The sequence below is a fragment of the Onychostoma macrolepis genome, chromosome 17 (assembly GCF_012432095.1).
Source record: "Onychostoma macrolepis isolate SWU-2019 chromosome 17, ASM1243209v1, whole genome shotgun sequence".
Taxonomy (NCBI): domain Eukaryota; kingdom Metazoa; phylum Chordata; class Actinopteri; order Cypriniformes; family Cyprinidae; genus Onychostoma; species Onychostoma macrolepis.
Genome location: NC_081171.1, coordinates 23,798,301 through 23,814,618, shown reverse-complemented (window position 1 = coordinate 23,814,618; position 16,318 = coordinate 23,798,301). Strand labels below are relative to the sequence as shown.

Sequence of the window (16,318 nt, the reverse complement as noted above, 5' to 3'; positions counted from 1 at the left end):
TATTAATCTTTCTAAACACCTGTCTAAATCCAGCACCGCCAGAGGGGCCCAAAAATAATTTGGAACTCAAGTCACACCTGAAATATATGAATATAATAACATAATAGACAAAGTGATGCTTATTTTAAAGTAGGATAGCATAAGCTAAACTTTTTGTTGTAGAATAAATATCGGACATGTTCTGGTTGTGAAATGTAATTACAAAAATGGCTCAGAAAAGTTGTTTTTGAGAAAAGGCATCATTTACAGATGCCATTTTATTATATTTTTGAGTTATTCACTGCAGACATTACTTAAAAATGATCTGTGTGAACAAATGTGAAGGTTATTTACTGCTGGGTCAGACTGAAAGAGTGTCTGTCCCTCTCAAAGCTGTCAAGAGAACAGAATATAATCTCTCTGGAATGACGTCAGAGCATTAATCAGGAGAGAGAGAGAGAAAAACTGTACATGATGATATTAATGCACTGCAGAATTGGAGAAAACATGAAGCGGTCTGCATTCGTGTCACATGTAATGAATCATATAGCCTATAAAGAAATAATTTAATTGTTTAGGCAGCTTTTTATCATTTAGCAGTTTGTGATTATATTATAAGATTCTGTTATGTTAGTCCTCCAATCCTCCCATGTAATTTCCAGAAGGAACAGTTACTTAATTCTCCTGATTTGTTATTAGCAGTCCCATTAATGCAAAGGTAAATTTACTCTTGCAGGCATAGCACTACTACTGTCCCCCCCCCCCAAATAATAATAATGGGGATACAACTGTCCTAATATCATAATGAAGAAAATATTAATTACGTGTGTGATTTCTTAAAAGGTTTTAGAAGAAGGTTTTTCAGCAGTTTTCGAACATTACATATTTTACTATTATTTCTTAATAAAATGCTTGACTGACTATGTGAAAAACCTTTTCTCCCGAAATCATGTGGTGCAGAAACATGCAAAAAAGGCTGTAAATGATAGCATAAAAAGGATGCCTGCAGACACTCATGTTTGTGTAATAAGGTCAAGAAGTCTTAAAATATCAGATAAAAATATCATAATTTGATATTTAATGATTTTAAGGCATGGTTCAGGTTGTAAAATGTTTTGTGGCTCCCTAATATCTTTATAATTCATTAATAAGTTAATTATTAACTTTATAAAGTGAATTATACCTATTAAAATACTGTTTTCCTTTAAATTTATAAACGTATGATATTCTTTACAAATTATTAATATTGTATGTATTCCCGTAAGGAAAATATTACTACTTTTAACTTGGTAGTTAAGATTATTGTTTGTTTTAAAAACCACATGAACCCAACATGCATACAAAGTGCATGTGTTTTAAACTAGATTTTTATATGACTTTTGCTTTTCTTTATTGTGTACTCTTATTGACCCATAGACACATTGCTGCACAATGCTTTTAAAAAGGTCCCCATAAACAGCCATATTCAATAATTGGGAGACAAAAATAAATGTTTTCTTCTGGGGGAGGGCGGGGGGTGTGCAAACAACAAGCTGCTGTTCTATGAGCTTTACAGCATGTGCATGGGCAGGGTGGCTTTTGGAGGCTTTTAGGGGGATGGGGGGCTGCAAGAAGCTGTTTGGGGCTTACAGAGAGAGAAAAAAAATCAGCCAACCCCTTAAGCGTGGCGTTTGGGGACATTGCAGGATGTCGGCGTGATAGCGCCAGCTGAATGCTCGGCAGAAATTCTCCAGGTCTCCGTCTCGCAGTCCTAATCCCTTTAGGTGTGCTGCGCCCCGGAGAGGCTGAGCGGGCGCCCCGCGGGACCGCTGTTGTCTAGGAATGCGAGTGTGGAAATGATGGGGATTATGGGGGGAAAAAGGCTGCTGTGGGTGCCCGATGCTGTGCTATCACAGAGACACTTCGCTGTCCTGCACTCAACTGCGTTTGCGCCTCTTTCCCCGTTTAGCCCTCCCTCTTTGGGATTGGGCTCTGTATAGGGGTCTAGAGACAGCACTGCAGTGTATGAATGAAATTGTGATGTATAACATGAGAAATTTTGATTACAGGGAGATCCACTTGCTTTGAAATGCGGTAGACCTGGCCTCACCGTGTGTGTATCTATTTCTATTCTAAATGAGACTGTGAAAGCAGAGAAAATTCAGCCGCTGAAGTGTGAGGGGTCTGCACCTACAGATAGAGGACTTCCAACATGACAACGAAAACAGACGACCGCTAGTGATACGCAGGAAGTGCCAGCTAACAATTTCAAAATTTTGTGATGCACTGAACATTTCATATTGCATCAGAGAGCACAGATTATAGGATTTTACAGTGTTTAGACAAGTATTGCATCAGGCAGCATTGCTTAGATTTATACAACAGGGCAAAAACATTTGGGATTAGTAGGTGAAAGGACTTTTTGCCCATTAATCTCTGAACTGCAGATTAAATTTAAAAAATTTTGTTTGTAGATTTCTAGATTTTGTACAGTCCTAAATTTTTGCCACTCTTAAAGCACTTTTTTCCCCCTCCCAAAACTCACTTTTTTTTAAATGTATGTCCTGTAATGAGCTGGATTACCGCAGTCACAACATTTCTGGGCCTGGAAAAGGAATGGAAATGAATAAAATTTGAAGTCAACAATCATTTAAAAGTAGATGATAATTATTTTTGTATTTCTTTTTTTTTGGAAGAAGTTGCTTATGCTCACCAAGGCTGCATTTACTTGATCCAAAATATAATAAAATTATGAAATAGTATTACAATTTAAAATAATAATAATAATGAATTGTTATTATTATTATTATTATTATATTTTAAACTATTTTAAAATTTCTGATTGTAAAGCTGAATTTTCAGCATTATTTCTCCGGTCTTCAGTGTCACATGATCTTTCAGAAACCATTCTAATATGCTGATTTGGTGCTTAAGAAACATTCCTTATTATCATCAATGTTGAAAACAGTTGTAGTTGTGCTGCTTATTACTTTTGTGGATTTCAGATTTCAGGTTTTTACATTTGTTTGTTTGTTTGTTTGCTTTTCACAAACAGTATTTACTTGAGATAGAAAAGTTTTGTAACTTAAATGCTCACTTTGATCAATTTAATGCATTGTTGCTGAATAAAAGTTTATTAATTTATTAATTACATTTATCTAAACATAGTAAAGTATTTGATAATATATTTAAAATATATATATATATACATGCATTTAAATTGGCTTTAAAAATTTGATTCTCAATTGGTGGGTCATAAATCAAAAATTCAACATCCAATTGGTGTTTTGGCACCAATACATATGGGACTTAGTTGAAACCACCTTAGTTGCTTCCTTGTATAGATATTCAGTTTTAATTTTGTTAGGTCGCCACTTGATGTGAATTCTGGGTACTTAAGCCAAACCAGGCGAGACAATATCTGGCCATATTTCATCAACTTGCTTGTATGGAGTAAACTTTACTCAGAAACCTTAATGAAGACATTTAATAAGTATAATATGTAAAACGATTAATTCAGGTAACATACAAACAGAAATACAGGCCTAGATACTTAATGTATGAATAATGTCGAGAGAAGGTTCTTAAAAAGATCACAGTCACTGGTAGAGTTTTAGAGGGAGCTTTTTGCATGCGTGTGGCTCGGCGTAGAGGGACTCACAGGCGTTTATGCCTGTGTACGGCACACAGCGACGGATGGGGCTCTGCGCATGCACCTCGAGTATGGGAAGAGTGAATAGATTTGCCTGTGTATGTGTGCGTCTGTCTGCTCGGGGATCAGGGGAGCCGTGTGCGATGGAAGAGAATGAGCGTGTCGCTTAGGAAATGTCACACTGGGAAGATTTTGCAGGTTTTGATCCGAGCAAATTAATGCAAAACCCAGTGCAAGTATTTGATTTGGGAAAACTTTCAGGAGCGGACTTGTCTCTTAATAATAATTATTGGGTTTACATTAATTTCCCTCTCTGTTTTTCTACCACAGGAGAGCTGATCACTGCTGCTTGTGAGCTGGGGGTAAGCATTAGCTGCATTGTTTAATCAATCCACTCATTAACTCTTATAAGCATTAAGGAAGTTTAATTAAGTATGGGGGGAGAAGAAAGATGATTAATTTACTTTTCAGGCCACAGGTTTTTTTATCCTCTCTTCTTTTCTGTGCACTTCTTTTTTGACTAACTTAGGACTAGAGAATGCTATAATTTGCAACCCTGTTCTTCAAATCCAATTAGACTGAATGGTTAGGCGATGGCTTTTGTAAGCTTCGCCTTATGTACGGTATAAGGCTTATTATACTCAACCCCTCTCCTTTTTGTGCATGCGTGTGTGCGCGTGTGTAAGCCGCAAAGAATGAACTAAATCGGGTTAACAGTTATAATAAGTTTTATTATTTAATAAAGTTTATTACGCCGCCGCGATCCTTTTAGGGAGGCTGTGGCGGTGTCACTATGCCAGTAATCCCTCCCTCTGTCCGTGTGGCCTGCCTGTCTGCGGCTCTCCCCAGGGTCGGAGGGCTCTCTCCGGGCCGCAGGCCGCCGGCCCTCCCTTCCTGCTCCCTTGAGCCGTGGATCTTTTCTCCTTTAAACTCCTCGTCGCAGGACTGCCCCCTACCGAGCGTTCTGCCTTTTTCCAGCGTGCCACACGCGCTTCCAGACCCGGCGACGCCTCTGCGTGCCTTTCCACGCCGTTGGCCTCGCAGGCATTTCACCGGTGCAGGCATTTCAGCCACACGCGTCACACGTCACTTGCGCAGTCGCACCCACCTTGCTGGCACTTCCAAGAGTGCCCTTCGCGCCCCTGCCATCTGCTTGCCATACTGTCTCTCTCTTTTTTTCGTCCTGTGTCTGTCCCCCCTCCCAAGCCTCTCTGTTCCACTCTGCCTTGACCTCTCTTGCTTGTCTTCAAGCTGTCTGTTCGTTCTGTATTAAAGACATTTAGCAGTGTTTGTGGAAGCTACTTTGCAGCTGATTGTACTCAGAATTTAAAATCCCTCAATTACAGTCAAGCTGCCCTTTTGAAAAAAATAGTTAAGCTGGCTACCAATGCTAGTTGACCAAGTTCCCAGGGGATCCATATGTAACTTTAAGGACCCCTAAATATAACAGTTCCTTCTAAAATTGACTTTCTTTCTTGCAATTTCAAGCATATGTCTTGCCATTTTGAGTTAACAACTTGCAATTCTCAGCTTTTTTTCTCAGACCGCGATAATTTTGAGTTTATGTCTTGCAATTTCAAGTTTAAGCCTTGCATTTAGACTTTTTTCTCAGAAATGATGAGAAATTATGCAAATCTAGCTTTTTTCCCTCTCAAGTCTCAGTTTATATCTCTAAGCGATGCCTATTTTGTGGGCAAAATTACAGAAGGCATTTTGTCCGAAATATGGGAAACACTTTATTTTAGGGTCTGTTAAATAGTTGCTTATTAGCATGCATATTACTAGAATATTAGCCATTTATTAGTAGTAATTAAGCACATGTTAATGCCTTATTCTACATGCCCTTATTCTACATCCCTAATCCTGCTCAATACCTAAACTTAACAACTACCTTACTAACTATTAATAAGCAGCAAATTAGGAATTTATTGATTGAAAAGTCGTAGTTAACAGTGAATAAGTGTTCCCTATTCTAAAGTGTTACCGAAATATGTTTTTGTGCATTCAATTTCCTATTCATATTAAATGTAGTAAATGAAGAATATATGCTTGGAAATATGAAAATATGCTTTATGATCTAGACAAAACCTTTTGTCTGCAAAATAGGCAGGTCACAAAGCCCAGATTGGCCATCAGGAGAACCCTGGTGGCTAAGCAACTGATTTGGCCTGCCGCCCTGCTCATTTTCATTTATTTATTTACTAATTTATTATTACTTGGTATTATTTCACACTAGGCACCCCTTAAAAGTGATATAATCTCTAATATTCCAAATTTGTGAAACGTAAACTCAGAATTCTGGGAAAAAAATTGTCATAATTTCAAGACATAAGTAAACAGGATTGTGAGAAATAAAATCTGTGAGGAAAAATGTCAGAATTGTGAGATATAAACATGCAGTTGATACTTTTGTGAGATGTTGAGAAAAGCACATTTTAAAATAAGTTTAAATAGCTGTGCAACTAGTGACAACACTGCAATTAAATAATTTTTCCCCCATAAAGCTTTATGCAAAATGCATTTTTTTTAAATTATTTTGCAATTACATTTTGTTTCCTAAAATTATTTTTTCCTCCTGAAGCCCCTTGCAGTCCCCTAAGGGGGCCACGGACCCTAATTTGTAAACCCCTGAACTCCTGGGTTTATGTTTTTATTTGTCAATAATATATAGTTAAGTGAGTTTTAAGTTTTTGTTTGTTACTTCCCAACACTGGCTTATCACAGTTCACCAAACCTGACTGACAAGGACTTCAACCTTACGAAATTGTTTAGAGGGATCAGTTGACTGGGACCCTCTCTCCTGCTTTGATCTTGAACTCACACTAGCTTTTAGACATCCACTTGTCCACCGAGTTTCCAATCCATCCCTCAAACAACCTCTTCTCGGAGACGTTTCCTTGCTCTTCGCTCTAGTGTGCAGCGTTTCTCAGCCTGCTGTGCCTGTGTGTGTTATCAGGCTAGTAGGAGTGAGACAGCCTTTAATAGCTCTAGTCCTTATCGCTCCTTAGGGGACTTAGTGCCTAATTGCTGGGAAGGCAAGGAGACAGGAGATCAGGCTTTACGGGAGGGGGAGGACAGTGTGATGCTGTAACCCGCAAAAGTAAGGTCTGCCTTTGAAAGCTGAACTGTATGCTGATGGGTGGTGGGAGAAGGGGGGGGTTACTAGATTCTGTTGCTGTTATCAGAGTGTTCTGCGAGTGAGTTTACAGCTGTGTTTTCCCCCAGGTGGCCCATCCTCCAGGATACCCGATCTTCACCATGTTGGCCTCTCTGATGCTCTCGCTGCTGCCTCTCAGCTCTCCGGCACACAGTATCAATGTCCTGTGCGCTGTCTTTGGGGCCGGGGCCAGTGGAGCCCTCTGCTTCACTGTCTGCAGGTAGGCCACTCTCAGACTATTAGACCAAAGTTATAATGTTCATTGTAAATTGTAAAGCATTCCAGGTTTACTTTATTTTATTTACTTTATTTTGCTTTTTTCATCTAATATGTTGAATGTTATTTTATATTAGTATTTTACTCATTACTTTAGTGAATATATATATTAAGGCTGCCCCCTAATAGTCGACTAACTGTTAGTCAACCATAAGAGGCTTGGTCGACCACAATTTTATCAGTCGCATGAGGCATCTTTTCACAGCAAAGGCGGCACAGAAACCAAATCTGAAGTGGCATAAAACCACGAAAATGTGCATTTACACAGACCGTTCAATGCTGTTCTAAAGCGGCATAAATGCATTTACACATGAATTAAAATTGTGGGAAACATACCTTTTTAAAATTAGTTTTAACAAAAACAAATGCTATAAAATTAAATAACGAAGATATAAAATAACAAATAATGTAAAACACAAAATAAATAAAAACATGACATTTTAAATTTATATTTCCTGCACGTGCTACAGTGTATCATGTGCTGGACGGTTTGTCACAATGTTAGCTTCTGTGGTATTGACCGTTATTTTCTTTATCTTAACAAAAGTGTTCCAATTGGAAAAAACACTTATAAGAAATTATGAATTACTGCATCGGGAACATCGCCACATGAGTAAATGAGGCCAAAATTTGTTTCAAAGAGCCAGGAAGTCACTCAAGCGCAGACACCACAAACGAAAATTGATCAGAAAAAAAAATCAGACCATTTTGTTTTTGCTTCAAATTTCGAAATTATACAAACTAATTTAGATGAAAAACTGCTCATGTTGCATGTATGCAGCATCTTTGTTTGGATCATGATTAAAATGCAGTGGTTGCCTCTAATTTTAAATGGAAAGAGCACAGACAAACCCTTATTTTGTTTATATGAAGAGATTTCCATTATTTGTGTTACTAATTTATTTGATTTGGGGCTTGTTTTAAAATTTCAATTTAGTTTTGTTACTTACATTTAGGCTACATTTATATTTAAATTTGTATTATTTAGCAGATGCTTTTATCCAAAATGACTTACAAATGAGGACAATAGAAGCAATCAAAACCAACAAAAGAGCATTAATATGCAAGTGCTATATTAGTATATTATTACAGTGTCATATTTCAATTTCACAAAGAAACGTGCAGCATTTTGTCCAAGCAATAATAAAAGGACACATTTAATTTATAATTTGTCTTAAATCTCGTCTAAAAAAATCGTGAATCAAATCAAATTGTGAAATCAAAATCACGAATCGAATCGTGAGTTGAGTAAATCGTTACATCCCTAGTAATGCATATGCATACATACATACAGGCAAATCCACTACTGCGGAGATGAAGTTAGTTTTGTCCGACTTTATCTCTTGAGCCGAAAAAAAGTAAGTACTAGTTTATCAATGAATGTTAATGCAACCTCCATACTGTTTTACCCTGACATGTTCATAATCATTACTTCTGCTGGTGTGCTGTGGCAAGCTTTATGCGTGTGCTTGAGAACTGATAGGCTATGTAGGCAATTAAAGGCTAAGTATTATGATTTAAATGGTTTAGTAATAAATGTGCGATTAGTCGACTAATGCTTAAAATTAACGACTACTAGTCGACCAGAAAAATCAGCCCTAGTATACACACCCCCACACCCACATATTCACTGCCTCTCAAAAGTTTAGGATCAGTAAGATTTTTTTATGTTTTTTAAAGAAGTTTCTTCTGTGTTGATCGAATAAATACAGCCTTGATGAGCAGAAGAGACTCTCTTAAAAAACATGAAGCCTCTTACTGATCCAAAACATTTGAGCGGCAGTGTATATAATATGTACATGTATATGTGTGTTTATACACATACCTGTTAAAGTTTGGGGTCAGTGAGATTTTTAAATGCTATTAATTAGTTTTAATATTAATAGGGTGAAACATGTTATAATGCAAAATAAATATGTGTGTGTGTGTGTATATATATGTATGTGTGTGAATATATCCAAGTAGTACCTTAACATTACTGAAAAAATACTAAATAAATAATGCATTAGTAATAGTAACATTATTTATATATATATATATATATATATATATATATATATATATACTAATGCATTATTTATTTAGTATTTTTTCAGCAATGTTATGGTACTACTCACTACTACTCAGATTCACTATTCAGATAAATAGAAATTTGGTTCACCCAGTGAACTAACTCCCTTATTTTGTGATTAGAGTAAGATGTCCTGACATTAACTGCCATCCTAGACATGGAGTTCAGTCTGCAGAAAATTGGTCTAAACAGGTAGTAGCTGCTGCATGTATTTTAATATTTACACGTGACTTTTACCAACGCATGCCCTCACTCAGCTGAGTTCGTGAGCCAAGCTGACCAGAGATTTGGCTGCAGTTACATGTCCAATGCAACCTCTGCTCTTAAGCCTCAAAGGATTTAGATCCAATTTTGGATTACAGCAACCAAAAAAAGTCATTTCCTTTGGCCCCCGTAACCCATCCTCCTCCTGTGGCTGATGGCAGTGAGGATTTTGTTGCATACACACACACACACACACACACACACACACTCACTCACACAAACCCTCTTAGCTCTTAAGTTTCAGTATATAATCTATGTTTTCAATTGAAAACATAAGCGTAATAGGTTTTGATGGTTATCTGTCCGGGTTTAGGCTGGGGTTTGGCCTCATGCATGTCTGTTGGGCTCAGAGCAGTAGCTGGCAGGCTTGAGATGCCAGGACTGGGAGGAGGGAGTGTTTTAGGGGTTTCTGAGCTTCCGGCACAGTCTGGGACTCCCTTCTGGGTTGGCATTGGGGTCCTTAGGTGCTTCGCCCGTGCCCAGTGGTAATGCTGAGGTGGCGTGCCACTCCCAGTAGGAACACTACCGGACAGGCCTGTCCCCAGGCTGCTACCCTGGCACCCAACACCACTCTGAGACTGACCATTTTCTGCCCTATACGTTCTCTGCCATCTTTAGATTTAAGGAATTTCAGTGTGTAAAGGATTGAATGCCTTGCTTGATAAATATATTTCTCTTTCCTGTCTTTTTTGTACAATATGTGGGTCAATGACATGACACATTTGCATATGTGTATGTACAGTGACTGGAGTACATACATTTCTTCTATGAAGAATTTTTATTATTTTTTTTTAATTGAATACATTTTTGGAGAGTACATTTTAAAGAACTCAGCACAACTAGATTTTCCTTCAGTGTTGACACTCTTATACAAAATGCCATTGACTCGTAGATAATAGATATAAATAAAACACTAAATTTAGAGAATTCACTACAGTGCTGTCCATTAGACGTTCTCATTGTGAAATCTCTTTGATGCTCCAAGTTAAATTAGGTAGACAGACTGTTATGCAATGTGTCTCACTTCCCAGATGTAGCACTCTATTTTCCTTTGATTTGTCAATTACAGATTTTTTGAAATGTCATGGTTTGCCACATTACTTGCCTTTATGTTTCTACTCTGCATCTGGGTAAGCCTTTGAGGATAGCTGGCATCAATAATAATCATAATCGTTGATGGAATTAGGAAATATTATTTTGAACTCAAGCTTTTGGTTCTTAGCATTACAGGTGTCTTTGTGAACCCTAAAAACAAAACAGCTGTTGATCATAAATAATAGGAAAGTGTATTAGATGTCAATGGCGAAACACTATTTGTTTGGCATACGTACTTTCAAGTTAGACTACAAGAATAGCGTAGACTATCACAGATTATCACAGACTAGATTTTGACTGTGATATTGTCCTTAAAAGGGGTCATGACATGAGTCATCTTCTCACCATAGGCCCCGCCTGCTGGCATTCAGCTGCTTAACGGCTGACACTTAAGGTGTGTTCACGCCATATCGGAATTCCTGTAATTACGAGATACCAACTTGTAAAAAGCGTTCACGTCCTCGTAGAACTCGTCATTTCAATTTGTGAACTGGGAGCTTTCTGAAAGCTATGGCTTGTATCCTGCTTGTACCACGTGACTGCTGCACCTAACGCGGAGCCAGAGAAAAATGCTGGGCGCTTTCAAAGAAAGCTATATTACTGCTCTAAAAAAAGAGGAAAATAGATGCATATATATAGATAGCCTACTATAATGTGCTATAATAATACAAAAAAACATAGGCTACTATGTAAGTGTTCGTACTGTTATTATTTTGTTGTTCTCAACATTCTTTCACGTGGGTTCATTTTGTTGACTGTCGCTATAGAAACGGATAATTGCCAGTCCGAGGACGTAAACAGCACTAAGTTGTCATCTCGGAATTACAGTAATTACTATATGACGTGAAGGCAGCATATATCACACTGAATGCGAGTGTTGTGTTGCATCAAAAAGAAATAGAATTTACAATCACTGCTGCTATCTTGTCCACACTGGATACAGTATACAGATGCGCGTTTGCTTTCCGACAGTCCACGCACTTGAGTCTGTCGTCAATAGGACAAATGGAGTGAAAGAATGTTTGCTTTGACGCGTTTGGTTTAAACAGCTCGTTCGCATCTTTGTACAGATATCAGAAGGTTCCCAGTATAAGGATAGTTTATTTTTATTGGCATTCCGGATTGTGTCAGAGGATTGATTGCAGCATTTTGTTTGTTTTGTTTGACCCCATTGTTGTACAGTCCAAAAGTTTTGTACATGTCCTAAAATACTGCCTAGTAATAACACATTCGTACCACTTAACACAATGATTACGTAGCATTTTCTGTAAGTTCTTGATGTTGATTACGTAATAGATGTGACCGTGGGGTCGGCGAAGGTGACTCCACCCATCCTCCTCAGTCCTGGGTCCACCGCACCTGTGAGGGTGCACACCAGCCAAGAGCAGACGGGTCCAGTTCTGCATGCACCAGCTCATATCACAGCTGACCGGGCTCCGGTGCCCACCTGTCCCGGTGCTTTTGTGTCCATATAAGGCACTTTACCATATGGTCATAACTGTGCTTTCGTTACTGGACCCACCACTCGCTCTTAGTCACCCCATGGCTCTCTACGGTGAGCTTTGCTTATTAACAAGACAGTTGCTTCATGAGAGCAGTACCCGTGTTAGAATGTGATAGCCTATGCAAATATGAGCATTTAAAGAAATGAACATTCTGTTATCATTTACTCACCCTCATGTCATTCCACACCTGTGTGACTTTATTTTGCAGATATTTTGAAGATTTTTGGTTACCGAATAGTTTTGGTGACCATTAACTTCTATTGTATGGCTTAAAAACGCTTTCTCAGAATATTTTCCTTAATGCTCCACAGAAAAAAAAGTAAGTATATTTGTCTGTGCATTTGTTTCTGATTAAGACTAAGAAAAAAACGCTGTCGTTTCCCACGTCCCTTGGCTGCCCCCTCCCGCATACCTCTGTTGTCAGGTAAATCACCGACCCAGAAACAACAGCTCCTGGCAGCTTAAGCATATGCTTTATTAGCCAGTCTAATCTCTAAAACGCTCTGGTTTGCAGCCATTCGTTTTTGGTAAATATATCTTCTCTTTAGCTATGACACCCACCCTTTGTTTTTCATGCCAAGAACCTTTGTATCTCAGGGAAAAAAAAGAATATTCTAGATTAAATGCAACTTAAACCCTATTGGCAGCTGCTGCTGATTACCACCGACAATAATATGGAGTCATCTGTTAGTTTGAAATAACAAACAATAATGCATTTGCAATAGAAGTCAATGGAGCGGTTGTACAGTACCAGAATAAACATTGAAAATAATAATAACACTTCAGATTAGGGAACACTATTCACTATTAACTAGTTGCTTATTAGCATGCATATTACTAGCATATTGGCTTTTTATTATACTTATAAAGCACATATTAATGCCTTATTCTCTATGACCTTATTACCTCATAAATTAAAAAAAATGCTTTTACTCTCCTACGCTCTCAATGTCCCTTATTCCCTTCCTGTCCTAGCTTTTACGATTTTGAACAATGAAGGAAACCTTGTGTAACTGCTCTTCTCATGTTTATTGTCATCCTATGTTGAATTGCTCGTTGTATTCCTCAACCGTAATCGCTTTGAATAAAAGTGTCTGCCAAATGAATAAATTTAAATGTAAATGTATTTGAGATTTTTACATTGTTTTGAAACGATTTCCATAACATTTAAACATTATTAGTGTTAGACAACTTTACATGTCAGATAATGTTTTTATTTGAAAATAACTACTGAATATTTCACATAAAATTGAAAGTGTACTGCTTTTAAACCAAACAGTGTAATAATGCCAATGACCTCCATTATATTTGCATTACCACAAACACGTTTTTCTATAAACTCAGATGCTTTCCATAGAGTTTAATCTGTATTTAACCTGTAAGTTTCCTTTAAACATCTCCATGCACTACAGGCCTCATATTCTACAACTCAGCATGACCAATGGCACCGTTTAAAGACGTGCAGTAATATTTCCTTAACAGATGTTTAATGAAGACATCTAAAGCCTCATTACCCCTTCAGAATAGGGGAAATAGGGCCATTTCACTGTGCTATGCCATCACTTTAATTTCCCCCTGCCTGGAGGCCTAAGATTGTGTCTGTTGCATCAGAAGTCAATATTGCTATAATATTACATTTCCCAAACTGTCTCCACAGGCGGTTTTTAATGGGAGTCATGCAAGGAGAGGATCAGCCTTTTCCAGAATGCATGCGTTCCATAGGGCCACATAATACTACAGTTGATTAGTGACTTGATTAAAATAATAATACACTAGTAGAAAATAAAATGCATATTTGCTGAATGATATACACAATTTCTTTTTGTCTATTATGTCCACATGACATGTGTCGGTGGGGGATTAAGATGGAATTGGGTGAAATTGTTGTGCCATTGGCTGTATTGTTTGAGGTGGATTGGAGTTATTAGTTTTTAACATGCACTGTCCTGTGGGGAGGGACGTCTCAACCCAGCAGAACGCTGTCCATAGGTACAACATGCACACAGTAAATCTACCAGAGATTATTTGACTGTAATACTTTGCACAGCTTCAACTAGAATTCAATTTATAGTCACTCCATAATTGCACCATCAACAAATATTATAACTTATACTCTAAATACCATGTAGCAAGAATCCCACACCATACACGGTATCCTCATTGCATGTCTTTATCAAAACAAGACCTCACATTTTCATAAACATAAGGCCACCTAGATAAGCAGATCAACTGGGCCATACTTGAGGTTTATATTTTTTTAATTGTTCTCTGTCACGTGAGATAACTGACATAAAATGCAAACTAAAAGTCTTAAGATGCAACCTTGACTCAACCAATGGCGTGAGTTTGTATGATAGAAAACATGGAACAACAGTTGTGTACATTTGTATCCGGTAATAGTAATAAACTGTTTGAATGGGGGAAAAAATCAACCCTGAAGTTATCTGATTCCGTTGTTGTTTTGATTCAGACTGCAACAGTGCCTATTTTTTCTCATTCATTTTTCCCCCCATAGGGATTTAAAAAAAAAAAAAAAAAGTTAAAGAGGTGTAAGCCATGAGTCAAATTAATCAGCTATGAGGTGAATCACAACATTACATTATAACTTTGATTTGAAGCACAAATATATTTGAAAATCGGCCAGAAAGAGAAAGGTTCAAGACTTTGTACTATGACTATACTGAGAGAAAGAACTACAGTCCCATGAAGTATTGTGAATGATATAATAAAAAAAAAAAGAAAAAAATAGCTAGAGATATGTAAAACTATTACTTTAAATATGTTGATTGTATATATAAAAACAATATGTTTTTCATTTATTTTAAAATATATTTATATTTATTAATTTATTAAATATATTAATATACATATTTATGACCATGTAGGAAACTGATTTGATTGCATCATTCCAGTACTTTATAGGAGTGGGTGGGCGTTCTTTGTGGTGTGATTTGATTATCTCCATTCTCTGATTGGTGGAGATTTCGCTGCAGAATCATAGAATAATTTTTCACCAGATGTAGTATTTAACCAGAATTTCCACTGTTACATTCAAGTATTTAAAAAAGCATATTTAACAAAAATGTAGCTCCCAGGTCTAAAAGTTTAATAAGATATCGTTAAAAATCAGTTCTTGAATGGAGAATGGGAACGAGAATTTTACTTCTGGAACCCGACTCATGGATACTTCATTCATTCCCAATACTTCAGACAATTTGGATAATTCTAATTTCTAATAATTCTAATGCTATCATTCTAATAATGCAAATTTCTGATAATAATAAAACTTTTGAATACTTTCATGAAATTGTAATCAAATTTATCACAGTTACCACAGCACATATCAGTTGTTAATGAAGATATTTTAAAGACTTTTTTGACAGCAAGTAAATTTTTATAGTATGGACAAACTTTAAATAAATGAATAAATAAAATAAACATACTATTGAACATGTTTTAACAAGGTGCATTCATGCCTAAATTCAGTCACACTTTATTTTAAGGTTATTATTACAGTGTAATTACACAAAAGTACTTAGTAAAATTACACAACTACATGGAATTACTTTAGAGTTAGGTATAAGATTAGTTATTTTTAATTATTCATCATTTACTTTTATTGCAGTAAGAAGCAAGTACGTGTAACATGTATAACAAGGACACTAAAATAAAATTTTACTGAAAATTTCTATATTAGAGAATTTATATAGTCCTCATAGGGTTAAATGTTAACTCTACTAAATTAACACTAAATTACATTGAGAGCTCTGCTTTTTAAATAAGAGAGAAGTTAGATAAGCATCTTTAATTTTCTCTGCAATGATGTAGTCAAGCATGTTTGCACAGTTGCAGTGTTTAGTTTGGAATCTGCTCTGAACTGAAGTACTACAGAGACACAAACACAGCAGCATCCTGCACAGCATACAAGCCTCTGATGCTACACGCAAGTGTCACTCTCTCACCTTATCACTGAAGAGAGGGAGAGAGAGAGAGAAAGAGAGAGGAGGAGACCCAGGTGGTCCTACATGTTCCGGAATGCAGGACGTGTCACATGCCTTCCTTCAAGCAGACAGACACTCCTAAAGAGGTCCGTGTCAAGCCCCCTCAGAGGAATAAAGACAGGAGGAGGACAGCAAGCGACTGTCAGGCCGCCCCATTGAAGCGATGACAGGGGGAGGATGTGATATTTCGCCTACCTCCGGATAGCACCCCTGCTCTAACCCAGCCGCGGCCCCCCAGCCACCGACGTGTGCTGGGGGTTAATTGGGACGCAGCGGGAGCAGAATCGAGGGTGCGGGGGGTCCGCACCTTCACCGAGCCTCATCTTCCTCAGCCCTATC

General features: G+C 37.4%; 1 protein-coding gene across 4 annotated transcripts in view; it reads left to right on the top strand.

Annotated features, from left to right (window-relative positions):
* Positions 1-16,318, top strand: part of tmem260 (transmembrane protein 260) — a 39,138-nt gene that overhangs the window by 7,795 nt on the left and 15,025 nt on the right. For 3 of the 4 annotated variants that reach the window (XR_009266655.1, XM_058748592.1, XM_058748590.1), the window contains exons 2-3: positions 3,941-3,972; positions 6,836-6,987. Coding sequence is in view for 3 of the 4 variants with exons in the window: in XM_058748590.1 (XP_058604573.1) it covers positions 3,941-3,972; positions 6,836-6,987 (184 nt within the window). In the remaining variant the exon portion in view is untranslated. Of the gene's footprint in view, positions 1-3,940; positions 3,973-6,583; positions 6,711-6,835; positions 6,988-16,318 lie in introns of those variants that run through there. The other variant, XM_058748593.1, reaches the window with a different exon arrangement.